The following is a 23,894-nucleotide window of genomic DNA, read 5'->3' on the forward strand; positions in this document are numbered from 1 at the left end:
CTGCAATTTAGGAAGAGGCCAACAAAACCAGAGAATGTTCTGATGCTAGAAACAAAAGTGGACTGATTCTCAATGGCCTGAGACAGCTGAAATTACCATTAACAATCTTAATCTATTCAGCAGAAAAACAAATGCAAGCAACCAACTAACCAGGATTAAGCCCAGGTTGCAGCCTTACAACAATGCATCTTATAAGGTGGCCTGCTTACTTGTCTAGCAGCGAAGTTTTGGGGACTGAGCCCTGAGCCGATTGCCCCAAGGCCGACGTTGGATAGTGTGGAACCAGAGGGAGACAGCTTGTAGCTGGGAGAAGGGGAGAAGGGAGAGCAGGGAGCCTCATCCCCAAGGCACCCATCTTGATTGGAGAAAGGCAAAGTCAGCTGAAGCAGCAGTTAGCCAACAGCAGGAGTTGGTTAGTGAAGCAACAGAATGCAAGAGGAGAGAAAGAGGGATGGTGAGTGATTAGGAAGAAACAAAGTTAATTTGTAATAGCAATTACAAGGACAAAACTTCTGATTCAAACGACCATTTGACAATTAAGATTTTGGTCCAAGGATGTTTCTATTTTTAAAAATACATTTTGAATTCTCATGAAATTAGTTTCTGATAGTGGCTATTACCACTAGAGAAGAAAACAAATCTTGAATGAATTCCTAATGTCAGCACACATCTACCAGCATAATTTGTTAGGAAACATATTAGCTTTGCCCATGGTATTTATTAATTATGCCACCAGAGGGAGTTGACAAAACTGCTTTTTGGCTTGTTATACCAAAATGGAGGAGTTAAAAAATTCCTAGACCGTTAACACGCCTTCAGAATTTTTAAACCAAATTGTTTTCCATTTTACATGTGATAAACTGTGTCTAAAAAAAACCCGAAACAGCCCTAGAGTATTCTGCATCTATTGGACACTCTCCCATTCATAATGTGAAGCAATTAGTATTTGATAATAACAGTGAAAGCTTCTGCTTAAAATAGGCAAGAATATGAAAGAAACACTATCATAACATACAACAGATGTCGCAGTGAAACAGATGTCGTACAGAAGCTTACAGTACACGGACATACAGCATAAGGGGTTGTGGAATTTAGAAGGGGTGTTTCCAATAAATGCCAGACATGAATGAAGAAAAAAATTTGGAAGACTGTGAGTACTTATATTTACTTATATCTCAACCAATTTTTATTTACAGTAGATGACTGTAGTTAGTAGCCAAAAGATTCATCATGATGAAACCTGTAACACATTTTATTGCTACCAGTAGTTTACCTTTCTAAGAAAAAAGAAAGGAATTTGTCTACATCAAAACCAGTCTATTCTAGAATAAAAAGCCTCGTTCTCACCAATTTTGTCTATGCACACCTGACATCTGTTCTATACACACATTCCTTCTACCAACAAAACCACCCCACACTTTTTACTACTGAGCTCACTCAGGGTTATTCCATTTTTAGCACCTGTGGAGAACTAGGGTAAAAACTGGGATCTTGAACATAAAGGTCGATATTAATTTATCTAAAGATATTTCTCTCACCTTCTCAAAATAAGGCCCACTATCTGTGGTTCCCATGTCTTTGGAATTAGGTGGACGGAACCCAGATCGATCCTTCCTCATCATGTCATTAAAATCCCCGAGATTCACAGCTCGTTTATCTACCTCAAACTTCTTATCTGGGAGACCACCTGTGAAAAAGAAAAAAAAAAAAAACAAAAAAAAAAAACAAAAAAAAAAAAAACATGACAGCAGGTTCATACCCAAAGAAATAAACTTTAAGATCAGAGTATTAACTACATCTATCTTACAATTTAGCACAGCTACAGTTGGTATTAGAAGTGTTGAAAAATATATGTAGGAAGTTTCATTTAACACTGAACATGCCAATTTACTTCATAGAGTTTACTGTGAAGTATTTATCACAATTCATGTAGAGATATAAACATAAACATTTCAACTAATTATATTAATTAATACCTAATTCTCTATGTCTCCCCAAAATGTGCACTGTAATTTTTTGAGATTTAGTATGTAGAAAGACCACTATTTAAGTTCTCCATGTAGTCTGCTTAGCTTCTGCTGGGTTTGACACTGAGAAATTATTTGAGATAACTTGAAAACTTTGATCACATGCACATAATTTGGTCAAGATTGTCCTACAGTCACATTAACTTGATTCTTTAACACAAGACATCAACTGGTATATTGTAACTTCAGATAGAGAACCAATGTCCCTCAGCCTGTACACAATAACACAACCAGTAACAGACACTTCTCAATCAGCCTCTAAAGTCTCCTGCTATTGTTTAGTCAGAACCTGGTGAAATATCAGATGTCAATAGCAGATGACCAAATCAAACATACATGGTGAATAAGACATCGACTTTCTCTAAAAGCTTTATCAACAGCCAAAGAGCTGACTGGAAGAAGTTTTCCACTTTACACACCGAACTGTTGCCAAGGAACAATCTTTTTGGTCAGATGTGACACCTGTAAGCTATCAGATGCATATTGCTATGTTGAAGTAGATGGAAAACATGTTTGTTTTAAAATACGGATGTGATAGAAATGAGCTTTACTGGTATTTTTAGTTAAGAATACTGTTCAGTTAGTAGCACAGATGGTCTTTCCAAGAATCATTTAAAAAACATGTCAGCACACTTAACAAGAAAATGTGTGAGTTTTCCAAAGAAATTGGTGATAGATAACCTACCCTACCATTGACAATACACTGAACCTTTATCAGAGCAGACAGCTAACCACTTTAACACCTTCAAGACAGCATTCTTCAAAAAAGCTTCTCAAATCCAGCTTCTCTTCCTAATGTCCAATCTCAATCTATTAATATTCACATCAATGCTAGTGCCAAGAATCTAAGAAACTGACCACTAATTGTGTGGGGTTTTTTTTAACCGCACAGTTTTCAAAGCTGATCCAGCTTCATCCTCTCAGATGCCTTCAACATCATTTATCACAAGATAACTGACAACTCACCTACATATCTTAGCTTGTAACTGGAGTCATACTGACCTGGATGAGCTTGTGGTTTTCTGATTCCTTTTCTAACATATCCTGAAAGCTACAACTGGCTTTACAAAAGCACTCACAAAGTGTCACAAACAGCTCAGTGCTGTCAGTATCTACATTATACCACTGCACACAATGCCAGCAATGTGCTACTAAAAGGCTCATGTGCTTAAATTCCACACAGGAAGCCCTGGCCATCAGTTGCTTGAAAAGAAACTGAAAGCGAGGCATAGTTGCATCACTGTCTGAAATGAAACTGGGTCAATGCCAACACAAGATGACTAAGCCACAGAAACACCCTTCCATCTCTTGGTTATCCTGATGACCCAATCAGCTCCTCAAACATTACTGAATGATGCCTTGTAAAATACACAAGAGCATTAAAAGAGCACCTCTGAAGGCTTGAAGCACAGATTTGCATGTCACTTAGTGCTGAGGCAGCTGCTTAAACTTCAGCATAAACAAGGCCTACAGAGAAATGATTGCATTCCTTTATCCCATTCACAGAAAATTCTAATGCAACTTTGAAACATGTTGTGTGAGTCTTGTCTTTTGAACTTGTCAACTAAAGCAAAAAATAATGGAGAGGGCTAAATAATAGCCTTACCTTATGTAGCACATGGCAACTAACAAAATGTGAAAAGTTTGAATTACCCTCTACAGTAGGCAAAAACACTTGTGTATGAATAAATATGAAGCCCTGAATTCTCTACATGCAGACACATAGAACTAGTTAAAAGTTATTCCATCTTCATAAAAAAAGACCCTATCATTTCTTGGATTTTTCCCACTATTAAGAGTTGAGAAAAACACAGTAAAAAATGCAAAATCAAACCCGGACTTGGAAGAAGATGTTCACTCCCTAGGGTGGGAAAAAACTTATAGTAAGTACATCTTCCCCATCACATGCACAGAGCTTAAAGAAAAAGAAGAAAAATAAATCTGAACTCAATGCAGAATTATCTAATATGATCCTGCACTGGGAAATGGAAGATACAAACAGCCGCTGAGCAAAGCTACCCCAAACATTTGCCAAAAAGAGACTCAACATGGTGAAAATAGATACAACCAGTGAGGTAACCCAAATGGAGAAAGCCATTTGAAACATTTTCTGCTTAACAACAAAAACATTTTGAAGATACTGATCTTATACCTTTAGCATAAATTTACATCATCCAAGCCTACAGAGCAACAACATGCACTTAGATATTGAGGTATTTCATCTGAATGCTACATAAGTTACAGCTTTGTAACATATAAACAATAACCAGCTGCACAAATTACATTTGTAATGTAATTTAGAAAGAGAAATTTTTAATTAATTTCTCAGTATTTACAGGTGATTCGAGAATTCTCTGATCTGCAGGTTTTAACTAATGTATTTAAAAACAGACAAAGGCAACTGTCAAAACAGGAAAAGAAAATACAAAATATTAAGTGGTTCTGACAAGCTACTTGACTGTAGCAAGCTTTATACCTCAGAACTTACAGAATAGAAGTTATTTCAATGGGGAAAAGAAAAGTTGTATCCTACTTTCAAAGTAGACAAGCTATCCATTAAAGAGATTTGACAGAAGAAGAAAAGAAGCACATCTGCCTCAGACAAGTTATTGATCCATCTCTTTTCTATCTTGGTCAGTAAATAAAAGTATATCCATTAAAGAGATTTGACAGAAGAAGAAAAGAAGTACACCCGCCTCAGACATGTTATTGATCCATCTCTTTTCTATCTTGGTCAGTAAATAAAAGTATTACTCTAGCACTTGAAATAAAGGGAACACGCTTTTAAAACAAGGAGACTGAGACCAACGTAGTAAGAATTACTGCGCATGATAATCAGAGCCAAGGTGCTCCAAACATACCAAAGGCAAAGTTTTCTTTGACATACGTGGTCTCTAAGCAGATTTAACTCTGTGCATTTATCCATAAACTAGGCAAACATCATACTGGCAGTTATCTGTCAGCAAAACATGCTATGTTGTAATCTTGAATGAAAAGCAGTTGAAGAACAAGCCTACCTCATTAAGTCCAACTGTTAAAGTTTAGAAGTAGACCTGGGCTGAGCAAAACAGCTTATAGCTTTCCAAATGCCATTTCACAAACAAATGCCATAAGCAACAAGAGCAAAACCACTAAATACGGAAGTAACAGAAAAATCTGTGTAGATTTGTTACATTCTCAGTCTTTGAAACAGAATACAAGCCATAATAAATGGCCCTACCCAAGATCAAGGGATGCCACCATTAATGGGCACGCTAAATTTCAAGAAGCACAACATATCAAGGTAAAAGATGCAGCCTTTCTGCACCATTTCACAGGATATTCTGAGCAGCAGTCACCTCAGAAGCTCTGATGGTCTTAGATTCCCTGATAGTTCCAAAGTATCCTTAATTTGAGATAAGAAGCTAAGAGAGCTATAAGCAATATAATCCAGTCTACCATCCTCTTTGTTTGTATATGCTTAGATCTGTTTTTTACCAGCAGCATCTGAAGGCAGGTGAGAACTGAACACCTGTGATGGTGATTGATCTCCATCTAGAAATTCTTTAGAGAAGCATGATACAGAGCCTGAATTCTAGGGAGGATGCATGAGGCCAAACTGGAGAAATCAAAAAATTGTTACTTTTCAGAAAACTGTATCATACCATATAAATAAACATTCTTCTCATCTCTTACTGAGATCCTTAACTACTTCAGAGGAAGACAGCAATTTTGGGAAAAATGAACAACTGAATCCTGTATGAATTGTGATAGAAATTTAAGAATGCAATGGCTTCTAAGCTGAGAGACACTGCATCTGTCTGGATTGTATTAGAATAACAAATCCACACCAGGTATTAGATGTAAGTAAGTCTTGACTACCATAGTTCTACTTTTGGTACCACACAGCCATGATGCTAAAGCTGGGTAGCAATTGTGGTGAAGCTATCCAGAACATAAAATCTAATTCTACTGAAAAGTAATTTGTAATAACAGAAGGCATGCAACTGAAGAAATCAATGATAGAAGGTAATTTTTTCCCCTCACACCACCTCCATGAAGCTGCAATAAATGGGATGTCTTACTGGCAGGAGGGAAAACAGTACTCTAACACCAAATGAAAAAGATTTTCACTTTGTTGAAACGGTAACAATGAATACAACCTTAAAAGATTAAAACAGTCTGCCCCAAGTTACAGGTATACATCCCAATCTTGCACACCAGAGTCAAAGCTTACAGACAAGACGGAAGATGCTTTTTACTCCATCCTTATATTGTGAGGAGTACTAAAACTAAGAATCAAACCCTTCCAGAAGTATAGCATGTTATCCCCACAAAAACACTACAAGTGATGTCACATTTCAAATGTATTGCAATTAAAATATACGCACCTACAGACAAGTCCATCTTACTGCCTGGAATGTCATCAGTTTGACTCTGCGGGGGGAGAAAAAAAACCACAATTCAGTTCTGAGTTCTATTCAATGCTGAGAAATATTTCAGAAAGGTGGAATATAGGAAGAGCATGCTTGTGCTAAAGAAGTTTTACTTTAAACTAAAACTGAACACAAGGGTTTCTGATATCACCCCAGACACACCTTGCCTCAACCCCCTAACGCTGCACGTGGCAAGTTTACCCATGTGAAACCAGACACACGAATGCAGCGAGGGAGGAAGACAGACAGAGAGCTGCTCCATAAATGACACTCTGGCCTTATGTTCCAGTGGCTGAGTGACAAAACACTGAAAATAGTGGCCAAAATGATAGCTCATCCTCATGAACTGTTGTGCCATCAAATCTTGAAATGTACTGCCACGGGATTCTTCAGTTGGCATCTGGGATGTTCCCATAGCTTTCAGAAGCATCTACTGTCCAGCAAACTGAATTAGAACTTGAGAGCCAAAAGACATTGCAAACTAATCCTGAGCATGTCAGTGTCAGCTTGTGCAGCCTTAGACTTCTCACACAAACTCAGTATTATTTCTGCTAGCCAGTATTACATAATATTCCTGCTTCACAAAATGACAACTGGCACAATATTCTGCAAAATATTTTACAAGTTAGCTTGTCAAAAAATCCTGAAAAAAATGATATAGAATTATTTTTAAAATACTTCCCTACACTCTTTTTCTAAATGATGTGATATTTATTTTTTCATTTTACCAAACAATCTTTACTTATGGATTCATAATGAGCCCTTTTTTTTTTTCATAAAACGACACTGCTGTACTTCAAACATAAATTCAGCCAAGACAGACACAGAGCTGTAAATCTCCTTTTCTGATAGATGGCTGAGATTCAGAATGAATACCGTGGACTTATCACAGATGTCTGACGCTACAGGCAGGAGACTATCTTGAATGCTCTAAACAGCATGTTATGAAAATAAAATTAAAAAGCCCAAAACCAAAGCAACAAAAAAAACCCCACCCCACACTAAAAAGCAACAATCCTCCTGACCCAAAACCAAACAAAATAACAAAACAAACATCTTCCTCCCAAATCTATTACTTCTAAGGAAACTGCAACCTCAGAGCAGGAGCTCTTATAAAATAACTTTAGGAATCAAAGTAGATTTAGGGTTTTTCTGAGAAGCCATTCTAAGACAGCTACTACACGTATGATAATCAACATCCCAGCATAGCAGATGCAAATAACTGTGAAACAGTTGATATTTAGACTTATTTAAAGCTTACAGATCTTTCAGAAAGTTGCACTTTCTTTTAAAAAAAAATTACTTACTAGCAAGCCCATATTTGAAAACTGTTTGGATAAAGGGTTCATCCACGAATCACTATTTCCTCCTTTTAATGCGCACTGGAAAAAAAAAAAGGAGAAAAATATTGTTAAGAAACTTTTTGATTCCTTAAATTCTTCTTTATCTTTGAGATGTGCATATTTAAAATGGAAATTTGGTACCAGATAAATTAATCTCCTGAAAAAACAACTCTAAGTATTTCCATGTTTGGAAACATTTACCAAACACTGTGTCTTGTACAATTGCTTACTGTTAGGTATTCCAAACTGGTTGAACATTGTCATGTAGAATGTTTATCACACCTTCAGTTTCATTCTGCAATCTGGAAAGCTTTGTGAACATTGTTTATTTTATCTTCTGTTACAGTTTAATACATTGTTCAATCCAGTGCATTCAGAGGCAGATTTCTCTCTTTCTTCCCTTTAGCATGGTGTCTCTTGCACAGACACTGTGCTGACCAGGGTCTCTCTTTCGCCTTAGTGTAATTTAGAGATTACCAACACCAATACTAACACAACATTGAAAAGTTTTCAGTTGTTTTGGTGGTTCAAATAAAAAAAGCTTTAAGTGAGAAAAAAAGTCCCAGAGAATAATTTCTGCAAAACATGAAAAGTGAAACTCCATAACATATCACAATAGTATTTCCATGTCTTAAGAAACTGCTCTGCCTTGCCTTTTGAGTCTGCCGTACCCACTTCATGAGAAGCAGACACAGCACAGTCCTTCTAGTATTAATACAATAACAAGTGTTACTGTACTAAAGAATGTCAATGCAAACAAACCTTAAAAAGAAATTTACTCAGGACTACAGCCAAGCTCCTGCTCCTGTTTGAGGCCAAATGTCAACAACAACAAACATAAGTCAGACATAATCCAACAGTTGTTAGAAATAAGAAGCGCATGTGCCAAAGGGACTGTGGAACACAAACTTCAGCAGGCTATGCAAGAACAGCAGCAGCAGCCTAACAAAGATGTGTCAGCAAAGAGAAGAGAAATAGCCTTGGGATACTTATTTTCATTTAGTAATTGCTGTGCAGCTTACAAACCAAAAGAATCTGACACCTACTGGAAGATTTATTAGTCATAACAGGTGTGATATATTAAAGCAAATCCAAAAACCTCCCATTTTTTTTACACTAGTTTAAGAGGCACCTTGCTGTAACTCTGCAAAATCTTATTAAAAAATAACTACATAATGCTCTAACGTATCAGTCAGACTGTTTTCAGACAACACAGTAGTAATGAATCATTCAAGCATTTTACCTTCATTTGTGTTTTCTTTCCTCCTTGTCCCCAGCTTGTTGAGTTGTGGGAGGAACTGCTTCCCTGAGAGCCTGCTGTGTTCCAGACTCCTCCCTCCTCCTCCTCTTCCCAGCTGGAATGACGTGTTCCTGTTACTGGCCCATCACTCTCTCCCCAGCCATCTTGCATAGATTTAGAACCTTTACAAAAAAAAAAAAAAAAGCTCAAAAGCAGTCTACAATACCATGCAGCTGGTGACATGACACTGCAACATTGGCTGAGATCATCAGAATCACAAAGGAACTAAAAAAAAAAATTCAAAAACGTGTCTTCACTCTAACAGCTGTAAAAACTTGTGCAGGAATTCCAAAACTCAAGAGATTTGGTGGCATGTTCACATGTCATGTTGTGCAACTATTTTAAAGAAATGTCAAACCTTTAAAGATATAATAGCAATAGGGACCTCTTATACAGTACAGCTGCATTTAAAAGTCAACCTACTATTTTTGAATGCAAATGAAAGCCTTCAAAGCACACATAAAAACCAGGGATGCTGAAGACCCTGGTTCAGGTGGTTTATCAATTATCTCCTCTCTCACTTCAAAACCTTAATACTCCCCTTGCCCTACACTCTTCCACAAAATTACAGAAACAACTTTTAGGAATAACAACTAAGTAGAATCTGAAAGCAAGGACCTGACATTGTCCTCTGGTACAAACAATACCAAAAGTAGTTCAATACAAAAAAACCCAAACAAACAAACAAAAAACCACAAACAAACAAAAAACTAAAACAAAAACCAAAAACAAAACCAAGAAACAAACAAACAAAAACAAAAAACCCCAAACCAACCAAAAAACCAAAAAAACCCCAAAAAACCCAAACCATTCTCTACTACAAATTCTTTTCCTAACAATGTTACTAAAGAGACTTACTAGCAGAGCTGTTTAAGTACATCAAAAAGCTACCACCTCTTTACTGTACCAGTTCAGACTTTTCCCTGTGGGCTTCTTTTCTTGCTTTTACCCTCTAGCACGTCATGCAACTTGGAATTCTAACCTTTACTGACATGTCATCAAGAGCCTAAATCTTCAACCTATCCACTCTCCAACTGTTCTTCCTGCTCCAACTCTTCATTCTGAACATTTATTCTCGTATTTGTCTATTTAGTATTTACCTACCGTAAGAAAGATTTCCACTATCATCATTATCTCCTTTGTAATAATTAATTCTTTATTTGTCTTGGGTTTGAGTACAGAAATCAGGGATAAGGATATTAGCATACATAGCAGAAAGTCGGAATATAAAAAAGTCAGGAATTGCAATTGGTCTACCATGGGGATCTCTACCTTGACTGTAATGAAAATAAGTACATCAGCATTTTATGGCGTTTTAAGAGATACCTTAAAATGCATCATAAATAAACACTCAGATACTTCAGAGGAAACAGCTTTTTAAAGTCTGTTCAACTGGGTATTAAAACTCAGGGCTGCTTATGAAACATACTGGTCCAAGTGCAAAAAGTCTACCTCTTGGCCCTTTAATCATGCTACTTACACAGAAAGGGCTATATTAAAGTATTATGACTGCGGAGTCAAGAACACAATCTGGAAATTATATACTGGGTAGTCCCTGCAGCTTTCATTTATTTCTAGTTACAGTGCTTAAATATATACTATGCTACTACATGACCAGAGATTATTCTTCTGCACTGACAGCCCTCTAGGACTCTTGAACATCAATCTGGACAGTGATGTAAAGATGACTTGTTTGTATGACACCAGCTTAATTTTTTGCGTTTGTTGAGTAAGGAGATACCAAGAGCTATAGAACACAAATGAAGTTTGAAGGATAAAAAAAAAAAGTGTTACAGAAAACTGAGTTTGTTCCTATTTCCTCTAGAATATTCTTATGCAATACTGCCAGAACTACATAAATGTACCTTTTTAACTGGTGGATACTGATGTGTGCTTCCTTCTTTGGCTCCAAACGGATTTTTTCCCTTTTCTGATCACAGCTAGTCTGTATCCTGTCTCTAGATTTTGCTCTAGATCTGGGAACAGCTCACATACAGAACAGTGCATGTAGGTTGCCGTTCTTTGGTTATGGCACACATACAGACCAGTCACAGTAAGCGAGTGACCACGTATAGTCTTTAAAGACTGTATTAAACATTAACCAATCAAGAGAATTTTCAATGGATCAGTTTCAGAAGTTCTTATTTTGGTCATACTTAGGTATCATTTTATAGATAAAAGAAGATAGCCATCTAAAATCAACTTAGCATCCTCAAAATGCCAAGTGTTTGTGGCAGGCATGGGAAGCCTGACATCCATGAAAGCCTTCTGTAACAACAACACTAAGGAAGCAAAGCTTTTTTGTTTCAGAAATGGCCAAATTATTTAATTGGGATGGGAGGAATGGAGAATGACCCAACAGCAAACTATCTACACAGCACTTCATTTCAAACAATTATGTGTTGCAAAAGCAACTTCTGGTCTGGAAACAATTTTACAGTGGGCATCGTCAAATCAAGTTCAGTAATGCTTGCGCATCATCAGTAGTTCCTACAGGAAACTTAACATCCAAATATTACTGGTTCTGGTAATAACATTGCTTTTGTTTGTTGTTTTTTCCTTAAAAATAGTGAAATAAAAATTATACAAACAAATTATATAATCAAGAATAATACCCACAAGAACTCTTAATATAGCAAAATTTTAGCTTTGAAGTAATTTTTTAAAATATTTAAACATCTCATTCATGAAAGACACTGCAGTAGACATTTAGAGTCTACTACAAAGTGCAGTTCTTAAGAGTGACAGTTTTTCTCACTTATACAATTTTTAAAAATCCATTCAAAGACAAGTTGCATTATCAAAGCACAGGTTATGATATAATGGCCTCCACAGTGAAATTTGTCAGTACTGTGCATGCCTTTTCCTGATATGATCAGAAAAGGTGACTTACCATGTAACAAGTACGTAGCCAGAGAAAAAGAGAAAAATATATATTTCCTGACTTTCTAGAATCAGAACTGCTCATTTAATTGCTTAGATAGGAAATTTTTTACTACCTTAAAAGACAATGTCTCAGTCATTTACAAACACTTAATGCTCATTCACCAAAATCCTATAAAAACATTAAACACTGCTTTTAGGCCTCCAATAACAATTCCTCCACAGGTGACCTACGTCAAAAAGTCAAACACAAAAATCTCCAAGGCAATTACAAAGAAACTGGTATCTGGCCTATACTCACTAGATTTCATGGCATTTGGGGCGTTGGAAGGTGCATTCCCCCAGCCTGTAGTCGATGCTCCTGTATCATCTACTTCACCCCACCCGGGACTGGTTTCATTTGGCTCACCCCAGGCGGACGTACCATTATCTGGAGCAGGTGGAGTGCTTTTGCTCCAGACTGCACAAAGGAGAAAGAGGTTTTATTACAGACCATTTAGGCAATGAAATATTTACCGCAGCGCAGCACCGCATCATTAATTTACTGCTTCGTTCTTCTTGTTGAGAACTTGAGGTTCTCAGCAGTGTGGGTGCAACAAAATTGACAATCATTCACAACTAATTTAGAGTGGGCACTGACCTCCAGGGATGAAAAGGAAGAGAATGCTATGATGAATAATACTCTTTTCCCAGATTAAACATGAACCCCACATAGAATACCGTCCTCCTGTCTGCGAACTTCTATGACTAATTACAAGCATCTAACTTAGGGTTTTATATACTGAATATAGGACATATTTGCAGTACATATTAAATCAAGATAGAATTCTTTAAAGTGTCTTTGAGTCAGAGGAAAAGATTACATAACAATAATTTCTTAATACATTTCCAGGCTATGTAATTTTTTTCTTGTCCTTATTCCAAAGAAGAAAATATTTCTCCAAGTATTATCATACAGCAAAGCAAACTTGAGTAAAAAACCTGTCACAGATGTACTAAATTTCAAGTGTTAACTGAGTGTTTCAAAGCAAAAGGTTTCTGACTAAAGGTAAGTAAAGATTTTCTCCCCATTTCTCTAATAATTAAATATAAAAAATGCTGTTCAGTCCTGAAAAAGGAAAGCTTAGGAGAGATCTTACTGCTCTCTACAAACACATGAAAGCAGGCTGTAGCCACGCTGGGAGGAGTCTCTTTTCCCAAGTAACAAGAAACAGGACAAGAGGAAATGGCCTGAAGTTGCACCAGGGCAGGTTTCAAATGGATAGTAGGAAAAACTTTTCACCAAAACCATTGTCCAGTACTGGAACAGGCTGCCCAGGGAAGTTGTTGAGTCACCATCCCTGGAGATATTTATAAGACCTGCAGATTTTGCACTGAAGGAACATGGTTTAGTCATGGACTGAGCAGTGCTGGGCTTATTAAGTTTAGGGCTGGACTCAGTCTTAAAGATTTTTGATTCTGAAATTTAACCTCTTCTTCAGAGCTCAAATTAAATATGCAGATTTGTCAGCTAACAAACATTTCTTTTCCTGGCAAGATGACCAGTATTCAGATCACAGTTATTGGAGCATAACAAGCAGAGGACTAATCAATTCAAATTTTAAAGACACTTTAAATACAGAGCCAAATATTCAATAAGTATTTGTTTTATAGAATAAAACAATCAAAGAATTGGTGGCTACAAGCATCTCTCTTATGCTTTAAGGTTACAATTAAATATAGGAGCTTGCTGAAGAAAGGAACAAGACTAGTACCTGATGCTTGTGATTTGCTAGTCATCGGAGTAGGCAGGCTCTGCTCCCGTGGGGCCTGTCCTCCTTGAGAGTTCTTGTCCCACAGATTCACATTCTTGTAGTTATAACTGCTAGGATCTCCCCACGCTGAAGTGCCATCATCAATATCCATTTTTCGACTGATTGACTGTGGAGAAGGTTCTTCCCAGCCACTAGGCTCCTCCTCTTTGGGGGCAGCTGGCTGTGGTCCGTTGTTCCAGTTTGGGTTTGGAGGCCGCCCATTACTTGGAGTTTGGGGTGGTGGACCCCAGGAACCAGAAGACTCCTGCTGTTGCTGCTGGTGCTGTTGCTGCTGCTTGTTCCAGGAGTTGGGCTGTCGACCCGTCTCGTTCCACGTTGAAGTTCTTTTACAATCATCCCATCCACCCTTTGAAGCAGAGCTTGTATTTGCACCATTACCCCAAGTTCCAATCTCATTCTGCCCACCTTCACCCCAACCAGACACTGGCTTGTTTCCTGCACTTTCCCAGTTACTGTTTTTTGTTTGGTCAACTTCCTCTCCCCAACCGTTCTTTCCAGAAGACCATCCTTGATTACTTTGCCGTCCACCCCACCCCTGATCCTTACTAGAGCTGTCATTCCAAGAGGAAGATGATTTTTCTTCTTGCCTTCCTCCTCCCCAATTAGAAGAATTGGAGTTCTTATAGTCATTCCATCCTCCAGTATTTTTGGGGTCCTTCCACTCCGCTGGGGTTGAGAGCTCACCCCATCCAGACTTGTTTTGATTGCTTTGGCTGGGTACATCGCCCCAGCCCCCTGAGTTCTTTGTCTGTGTGGCAGAGCTCTCCCACCCCTCAGTTCCTTTATCAGACTTCCCCTCGGGTCGTGGCATCTCTTCAATATCCCACACGGTATCTTGCTTAATTTGAGTCTGGCCCCAGCCGGTGTTTGAAAGCACTCGGGGGTCCAAGTCAGTCCTGCTCAGCAAAGTCTGCAGGACTGCCTGGCAATCAGGATGCGTAGGCCTGTATGATCGGCGTCCAGAATTGTGACTGTCACTACTTCCTGCTTTGTGGTTGCTTCCAGTGCTTTGACCTCCAACCTCACTTCCCGCAGAGCTGGAAGATCTTCCCCAACAGGGAGCCTGGGAATTGCCTTGGTTTTCAGGAAGAGGGTGGCCTTTTTGATTGTCCCATGCTCCAGTGCTAGAATTTGGTTGGTTTGGACCACTCCACTCTCCAATCTTCAGTTCATCAGACCCAGACAGCTGTTTCCATTCTCCCTGAGACACCCCAGATGTTAATTTGTTCCCTTCACCCCATTTGCTTTCATTTGCATGCTGAGGGCCAAAGTTCCAAGACCCACCACCCGTAGACCGGTTATTGTTATCCCAGGAATCACTTCTTGACCCATTAGATTTTTGAAGAGACGCTCCTTTCCAGGAGTCCTCTCTATCCTTTCCATTGTTCCCATGGTTTCCAGAATTGCTCTGCCCAGAGACTGTTTCAGTTCCAGAAGACCCCCTAGCTGTACCCCAAGATCCAACACTCCCAGTTTTTCTTTCTCCAGTGCTTTGAGAAGGGGTGTCAGTGCTCCTGGAAGGGTTCCCCAAGCCCATTTCAAAGGGCATTCCCTTATTCTCCGTAGGGTTTGGTGAACTTAAGTTCAAGGAGTTAGTGTTTCCATTTTTTGGTCCATCAGTGTTATGAATTTGAGCCTGTTCTCTGCCAGAGACAAAGTTAACACCCGCATTTTCCATCTTTGACTGCTGTTCCCTAGAGGTCTGACCTACTGTGCTAATCTGTGCATTGGAGCTACCACTATCAGATTCCAGAGTTCCTTTCCTAGAATTGCCCTCTTGAACCAGTGCTGGCCAAGCAGATGGGTTGCTATTTGGGTTAAAGTTGCTGAAACCAGAACCGGGACTGATTCTGTCTTGTCCACTCAAGTTCCTCCAATTACCTAGTCCATTGTTATTCTCGGCAGCAGGGTTGGAAGATTGAACAGATTTAGCCTTGGGATCAGATTTCCAGGCCCCAAGATTACATTCGTTTCCAGCGCTTCCAGACTGGCACTGGCTTCCTTTTCCTTTGTTACTAGTGGTGCTTCCTGGCAGAGCGTTCTTCTCCAAGCCAGGGTTCGAGGCACTGTTGTTATCGGTGGTGTTTTCGGAAGAAGACTCAGCATCTTTGCTGGCAATACAAGGCCACTCTTCCATGTCAGACCCGTCTACAATCACCTTGTCCCAGATGTGAGTTGGGTTGGCGTTGGTGCCGCTGTTGGAGGAGGCTCCAGGACCCCAAGTGGAATTTGCATAATTTGAAGCAGCAGCACCTCCAATTGCTGAATCTAAAAGAAAAAAAAAAAAAAACAAAAAAAAAAACCAACAACAATACACCCAAAAAGGTCGTTAGTAATCCATATTATTTACAAGCACAGAACATCAGACTTTTGACATCAGTTATCCCATTTATTTTGCAGAGGATAAACTCCACAGTAACAGCTGCAGCAGTATTCCTAAGTGAATATATACTGTTACTCCCAGTACTAGCTCATATGACAACTTCCATGAAAATAAGGCAAACAGCTTAAAAAACTGGGTAACTCCCCTCCCAGACTCAATTCCTATGCTATATATTCCAAAGTAAAGATCACAATTTCTGGTTGCTAATACTTTCAATAGAAGATAAGATCAGCTTCCAGTGCCTGTCTGAGGCTCCCAATTTGCTAGCTTAAATAATGAACATCCAATGAATGCCTTCCAGATTCCCCTTCAATGAGGGCCACCAATGAGGATCCAGACCTTACAGCAGCAATTAAAACTCCCTTATAAGTTTTGAATATTGATGAACAGTAATTTGTCTTCAACCACTAAGCCCCACCCACCAAGACCCAAAAGATCAAGCAGTTCCCAAGTACATTCTGTTCCTTCTGTTGCTTTAACCTCAAATGCAAACTGAACAATAGCAAGGAAGTATGACTCCACTGATATTTTTATCCATCTATCTTTTTAGCACAGAGTCACCCTTTTTTTTCCCTTCCAATTAAAAAACTTTGATTACACAGATCACAGGAAGAACTTAAAGAGGACAAAGACAAGCTCAAAAGACTGCAAGGTTGCAAGGTTTTGAAGTTAGAAATGGGTCAGTCAATGAATGGTTCAGCTATAGGCAGCTCTGAGCTTAGCAAGATCTTCAAATTAGTGACCTTAACAGAACATTTAATATCTCTGAAGACGTTCTAAAAGTATTAAGACTGGGCTGCTTGCTCACATATCGCATGCTAGGACACAATTTAATGGATTGCTCTATGAAACCAGACTTCCCTTGCTGTTTCTGACAATGGCAATAATCATACCTACTGAAAGACTTACACCAATAAAATTTACACCTTTTTGTCCAAAACTGTCTTGTTATGTCCTGAATTGTCATTAGTATTGGAAGAATTACATAGACCACCCATCGTCTCCCCATCAATACCTCTGCATTGGTATGAGACAATAGTATAATTGGTGTCATCTTTCAGGACACTAGTTTTGCTAGAAGGATTTCAATCCTGGTAGAAAAAGGTCAGTGTGAAGAAGGATTATGTGTTGACTTTTAATATTAAATCCTCACCAACACCACCTATGATCATCTGGTGAATATAAGAATGTGAGCAAGTACATAGGCTGCATGATCTTCCCCAGTGAGAAACCTGCTTTTGTTTTCTTTCATGTGGCATGAATTTAACCACAGTTATCAGTGCATACATGCTTGATCAAATTGGGCCAAAACTAAAGTCCAGTTTGTCAACAGCCAGATGTGAGGTGGGATAAACTATGTACGAGGCAGATAACACCACACTTTCACAAGCAGTTTGATGGAGCACCTGAGACAGTCCCAGTGTCTCTCTTGTTCACCTGCTCATTCCCACTCCTCTGGCACACCTACACCCTCACATGCTAGCATCTATGTTCTCACTGATATCCGGCTGGGTCAATGGGTAAAAGCTGACTGAAATCAGCTTTAAAAACCAACCTGATTTAATTTTAATACGAGTCAGATCCCCAGCCCAATTAAATTGTTATGGTGCAGAAAAATGGATAGGCTGAGACAGGTCTCAAGAACCCATATCTTTCCTGGCACTCCTGGATTTACATCATGATAATGCAATCAAACACTGGCTAATACAGCCATGTAACCTCTTAGTTGTTAATGCACCATTATATGAAGTGTAGAAATGAGAATGCATAATACCAAATTTCAACCTCAGAAAAACAAAAATTAAGTGTCAAATAAATACATACAACTTAAGGAGCCTCTCAAAATACTTCAAAATGGTCCTCATATAGTATGTCCAACAGCAAAAAAATGTCGCTCAGAAGTATTGAAAACTTTTAGAATGCTTCACTAACACAAATTTTCCTTAGTCAGTCTACTACAATAACTGTGAAGGCATACGAGTACCAGTAACAATTTTATGTAGGAACTACAGACTTCAGTGCATGTTTTGTTTCAGGTATTTTATCAAAATAAGTTATCTCCAAGACATCTGTTTTTGCCATTGTAGTTTGACATTCACCTTCTTTATTACACAGCTATTATCAAAGACAAGATAAATACTCTGTGTCAAACAGGGATTTGCTACAAATGAATTCAAGTAGTGAAGCCACAAAACAAATTGAATTATTAATTTTCCTAGAATCCTATTTAATAAGGGCAGACATCCCATTTAGCTCACTTCATTCTATACAAGTCACTTTTATTTTTAATTCCAAACTATAGAGACCTAAAAAAAGTTTGATTTCCACGATGGTAAAAAAATCATGATCCCATTGATGATTTCCAAAGAAAATTCAGACATACCGGTATTACTATTTTCTTCTTCTTGACTTTCAAGTATTTAATATTTTAACATTGCTAACATTAAATTTAATATTTTAACATTCTCTTATTGTTAGAATTGAAGCTGTCCTTTACAGGTGACAGGTGACCTAAGTCTTTCTTTAGAGGGCAGATATTTTGAGTGGAATTTTGTTTGTTTTACTATTATAATTAAAGAAGAAATATTACAGCTACTGCAATTCACCAAGGGTCTAAAAAATTCAGGAGCAGCTATAACTTCCCCATGCTCACCAAACAACCCTAAAATCAGTTTATCTTCTGGAATACAAAATGAATGGAAAAGTAAGAACAGTCACCACTTGTACAAAAAGGCTTATCTAAGTACAAAAAATAAGATTACTACCAAAAAACCAGAAGTGAAGAACAATAGGTCGTCCTTCTGTTTCATCCAGACAAGACGTGACAGACACCTGCCCTTTGCAGACCTGGCATCTACATGTCTGTTTTACGAGATGATACAAAAATGTGACAAGACAGGAAATTCATGTCAAAGAAACCTGAGGAGCCATTAGGAGCTAGTCAGAGACAACCATAAAATGCTATTTATTTACACTTTATGTTTACCTTGCTGCAGAACATTTCAGCAACCAATTAAAACCAATCCAAATATACTTGAAAAAATTAAACCTCTCGCTCCATCTAGTAGTAAAAATGCTATTCACTGCTGCCAACAGAAGCCTGGACACTGAAACAATTGAAGGTCCCCAAAAGCAGCCTGTGTTTTGTTATATAATGGCAGGCTTACAATTTCGGGCATCTCTTTTCTGCCATGCGCCAACACCTTCCTTTAATATTATTTATTATCATCACTTGCCTGTTGCAGTCCCACTGTCGCTCTGCAGCAGTGCTCCTGTCACTGGTTGTGCGTTGCTGGGGTTTGCTCCTGGTGCTGCTGGGGAGGGAGGCCCTGCTCCACCCCCAAGGAGCATGCAGGATGGCGGAGGGGGCTGCCCACGTTTCAGTAACACTTTGTGGTCCTGCTGGCAACGGAATCGCGGCGGCACCTCCCGAGGCATGTAGCGGGCGGCGCTTGGCGGTTGTCCGTTCGGCACTGCCACCCTTTTGGCATTGTTGCCACCATTGACTGGTGGCGATGGAGAGTTGCCAATTGGGCTGGCAGCCACTGGTTGGCTTAAACTTGGTTTCGTCACTTCGGGCACTGAAAAACAGGAAGGATGAAAATCAGAACTTTTTCCACTTAAACCTGTGCTAGCTACAAGAACTCATTGTGACTCTTTGCCTTCATTATTTTATCTCTGAAATACTATGCAGCTTCTACCTTCTCAACAACCAAAAACAATTTAAAGAAGCAGGAAAAAACAATAGCAGCAGACCTTTTGCTTCCATGTGCAACTCTTGTCTAGAGTGAAACTCCACATTCATCAATTTTGCTCTAAGTTCAAAATTTCTTGCAAATGTAAAGCTGGCAAAGAATATACCCTAGACAGTGACTAATTTTAAAATATTAGTCAAATATAACTGGCTCTACCTTCCTGATCTTCAACTGTTTTCTGGGTTGTTATACATCATCATCTTTATGGGAAATGTGAAATCAGAACCCAAGTTTCCCCATGTTCTAAGCTACACAGCCACTGCCTAAACAAACAAAAAGATAGGAAATAATCTGCCTCCTTCTGAATTCAGAGGTAACAAATCTGAGTTGTCTGTGCTGCTCTTCAGCAAGGCAGTAATAGCTGACTCTCACCCAAAAGACAGTCCTATACAAAGCATCTGTATTTGGCTCACTTAAGGTTGCCCTGCTGGTCACCAGGTGCCCCTATAAGCAAAGACAAGCTGCTCCTGAGGACTATTATGTACTGGAGAAGAAAACCACAAATCCTTGAGGAGCTGACACTATCACAAAACTTGCTTAAGAGACTCTAGACAAACTAAACACAATTAGTAAAACTTTTACTCTTACGAATGTGAGATCAACACAAGTGGGTCTCTCTTTGGCAACATAAATGCATTATTCTCCATATTTTATTTTTAAAAGTGTTTTCCAATATCTCTAGATAGGCTTCATTGCCCAAACTCCAAAAAGTTCTTGTTAGCCATAAAATCAAGTTACTATTTTAGTGCTTTTCTTTCACTTTTCTTTCACAATTTCCCCACATAATTTATTAAAATCTGATACACAAAGCAAGATTAAATATATTTTTACATCAGCTAAATTATTTAGTCCAACTTTCAAGATCCTCACTCATCAGTCCTATCTTTTCTACTGGATTATTCTGTGCCTGAATTTAAGGTTCCAAATCCAAGTAATTTTCATTTATTTTGGTACCTCACTATAAGCAGTACTTTTGCTGTCTTTCATTCCCTTCATAAAGGTGGTTTCAGTCTTGGTTATTTGTCTAAAACCGTTGTAAAACAGAGAACAGAGTATTTTAGCTAACCTAACTTATCTACAATCCTCATTCTTCCTTGAAGTATTTCAATGTTAACAACACATCTGCAGAATAGTTGTTGCTTCTCCGTTTTAATCACCTCAGCTTATTTCTTCTGAATACTCATATTCAGTGTTTCATCTTTACTCATATGTCCCCATTCTTTTCTAAGAGTTTTGGTAAAGAACTGAATCTTGGCTCAAGTCAATAAAAGTACTCCTTAGTATCAAAGATTCTTACCTTTGGTTTTTTGATCTGTGACCTGCAAATTAAGAGCAAGAATGTAAATACAGTTTTAAGCAATGCAAAACAAACATTGAACATGTTGTGCTAAATCACAACCTTAATATATTAGCAAAGGAACAGAATTTGCTGTTGAATGAAAACCAACTGATGAACCACAAGTCTAAACAGTACTCCTAGTTACATATACACATATATATCAAAGGTTTTCAAAAGCACTACAACTGCTGCAGTAACTCTGCCTGATGCAAAAGTCCTTGGCAGAAACAATCATACTTCGCTTGTGATTTTAAGTACTCAGTCCTCCTCCTCATCCCAAACATGGGCTTCCAAAGCACAAATAAACATGTGCTATAGTATTACAGTTCTCTCAGATTTTGGAGATGAAGTATTTCTGTTAAAGTGTAACAAAGCCTTCCTTCTGTTGAGGGTATCCTTACAGTAGACTGTTGGGGCCTGAAGTAACCACAGCAGTCTGTCTCTCTGCCATCTTCTCATTTCACCTTTCCCAGAACATCTCTTCCAAGGAGAAGTAATTCTAAACCTTACTGGATTAATTTCCACACTCACAAAGAGGACCAGCAACACCTATAAAGTAAATCTACTGAAAGCAGCAAGAAGTCAATGACTGAAATGAGCATTCATGCTGGGCAAAATACTCAATATGGGTTTGTATTTTGTATCTGTATCCTACATTGTTTCAGCATAGCAGATTTCAATCTACAGTAGTGACAAAGACATCATTAGTATATTCTCTGGAATAGTGTGCATTGTAGCATTTTCTGAACCTGTCCATCATGAGTTCCACTACACAATAATGAAAAAAAACTAAAGATCATCATGTGTCAGGTTCTATGACACCTATTCTTAAAAGAAATTGCTGAACTAGTCCATATTTCTGGAAAGCACACAGCAACAGTATAGAATAATGAAAGCACAAGTAAAAAGCAGCTTATTGTTGAAACTAACCAAGCCAGAACTCCTTTGTACGGTAAAGAATAAGAAGACAAACTGCACTAAATTGCTATGGCATTGTTTACTTTGGAAAGATGAAAACCGCAACACACAAAGTGTAACATTCACTAAGATATAAAATCTTAAGCATTGTAACCTCACAGACATATAGTATCCCAAAGCCTCAAGGACAATAAAAACATATTCGTACCAAAACCGTGTCTGTACCAAGCCACACATCAATTTTCAACTTCACTTATGAAAAGTCCTGTATGGATCAAATCACATCATCTTCTGTAACAGTTAAAAATTCTGTTACACACTTAATTGACCCTGATGCTTGGCTACTAAAGGAAAAGGGGAAAAAAATTAATTAACACAATCTGGTGTTGCTGATAAGTTATTACTATTACTATAGTCAACAGTAGACACATTTAGTAAATTAGTAACTTGTCTACTTGGGTAAAAAACATTTTACTGAATCCTTGAAAAATTCTACATGATGAACACAAATTACTTTAGAAAAAAAAAAAAAGCCAAAAAAACCTTCTGCCTATGTCTCTCTCCTCTAGTCAAAATGATCTGGTTTTATGATTGCTTTAATCTAAAATTCAAAAGCTGAAAAAATGTGACAATGTCTCAAATTTACAGCTGTCATCTCTCTGTGGGCAGCCTGTGAGCATCAGCAGGGCAGAAGCATCTACAGTGAATGGGTAGCTGGAATAAATCTCAGCCAACTGACAAGCTATCAAATAACTCCCTGGACACTAACTACTGGTATATTTAAGCTGTGAACTTGCGTGATTTTTCTTTAAATTTTATTTTTTAAGTTTCAGACAATCCAGACAGAACGGTTGTTTCATGTTACTTAGTTTGAGAATGGTGCCCTGAAATCACTGCTTATTTGGTGAACACCTCCACAGTCAGTAAGAATCAACACACACATTTATGTTTTGTCCATTTGGCTGCCTACTTTGCTATTCTTAGCTATCTCTAGCTATTACTGTCAAGTTTGCCTTCTAGGAGATTAAATTACTTAGTCTTTACCCTTCCTGAGAGTGTGGCAAAATATGTACTGAACACCTTACTAGGTGAGAGACCACACAGGAAAACTGGCAAATCTCTTTTGTATTCAAAGCATCAATTCCTCAGTAAACACAGCACTGTTATCAAGATGATCAGTACAGCCTTTTCAAGTTTCCCTTTTATCAGTGAGTATCAGCACATAATCCTCAAGTCGCTACTCTTTATTCATAAGGGTCTTCTCTTTCTGGTTTCTACATACCTTTTCTGAACTTGAACATTAAACAGCACTAACACTGAGGCAAAAAGACACTGGAGAGACCTTATCTGTAGCAACTGCTCTTTCACACTGTTATTTGGGGATATATCAATTGGATGAAGACAACTGATACACATTTATCTGTACCCAGTTTAAACTGATAGACTCAAATTGGTGAAAAAGCCAGATTACAAAGGACCCTGGATAAGCCAAGATTTAACTGAAGTTTGTGCTGTCCTCAGCAGAAACTCAGAGAATGTAGGAGTGAACACTGTGATCTTCCATCACCTGATCTGTTACTGAAGCAACTGAAAAGCAGAGTACTGAAAGAAAAGCCTTTTGCTCTCAGTTTCACATAATCATTGACGTTGGAAGGACCAGCCTCTGGAAATTTAATCCACAGTTCCACCCTTGTCCTCCACCTGGCCCCAAGAGACT

The 23,894-nt window shown here is 38.3% G+C and overlaps 1 protein-coding gene across 18 annotated transcripts in view; it reads right to left on the reverse strand.

Moving 5' to 3' along the window:
- The window catches only part of TNRC6B (trinucleotide repeat containing adaptor 6B), a 118,503-nt gene that overhangs the window by 15,078 nt on the left and 79,531 nt on the right, over nt 1–23,894 (reverse strand). For 10 of the 18 annotated variants that reach the window (XM_030262951.4, XM_072923376.1, XM_072923378.1 and 7 more), the window contains 9 exons: nt 21,218–21,239; nt 19,402–19,746; nt 13,723–16,050; nt 12,270–12,428; nt 9,029–9,207; nt 7,750–7,824; nt 6,398–6,443; nt 1,539–1,687; nt 210–380 (listed from right to left, as the gene is read on the reverse strand). In XM_030262951.4, coding sequence (XP_030118811.4) covers nt 210–380; nt 1,539–1,687; nt 6,398–6,443; nt 7,750–7,824; nt 9,029–9,207; nt 12,270–12,428; nt 13,723–16,050; nt 19,402–19,746; nt 21,218–21,239 — 3,474 coding nt within the window. The remainder of the gene's footprint in view (nt 1–209; nt 381–1,538; nt 1,688–6,397; nt 6,444–7,749; nt 7,825–9,028; nt 9,208–12,269; nt 12,429–13,722; nt 16,051–19,401; nt 19,747–21,217; nt 21,240–23,894) is intronic. The other 8 variants (XM_041713527.2, XM_030262958.4, XM_072923384.1 and 5 more) reach the window with 3 other exon arrangements.

This window comes from Taeniopygia guttata, chromosome 1A (genome assembly GCF_048771995.1).
Source record: "Taeniopygia guttata chromosome 1A, bTaeGut7.mat, whole genome shotgun sequence".
NCBI classification, from domain to species: domain Eukaryota; kingdom Metazoa; phylum Chordata; class Aves; order Passeriformes; family Estrildidae; genus Taeniopygia; species Taeniopygia guttata.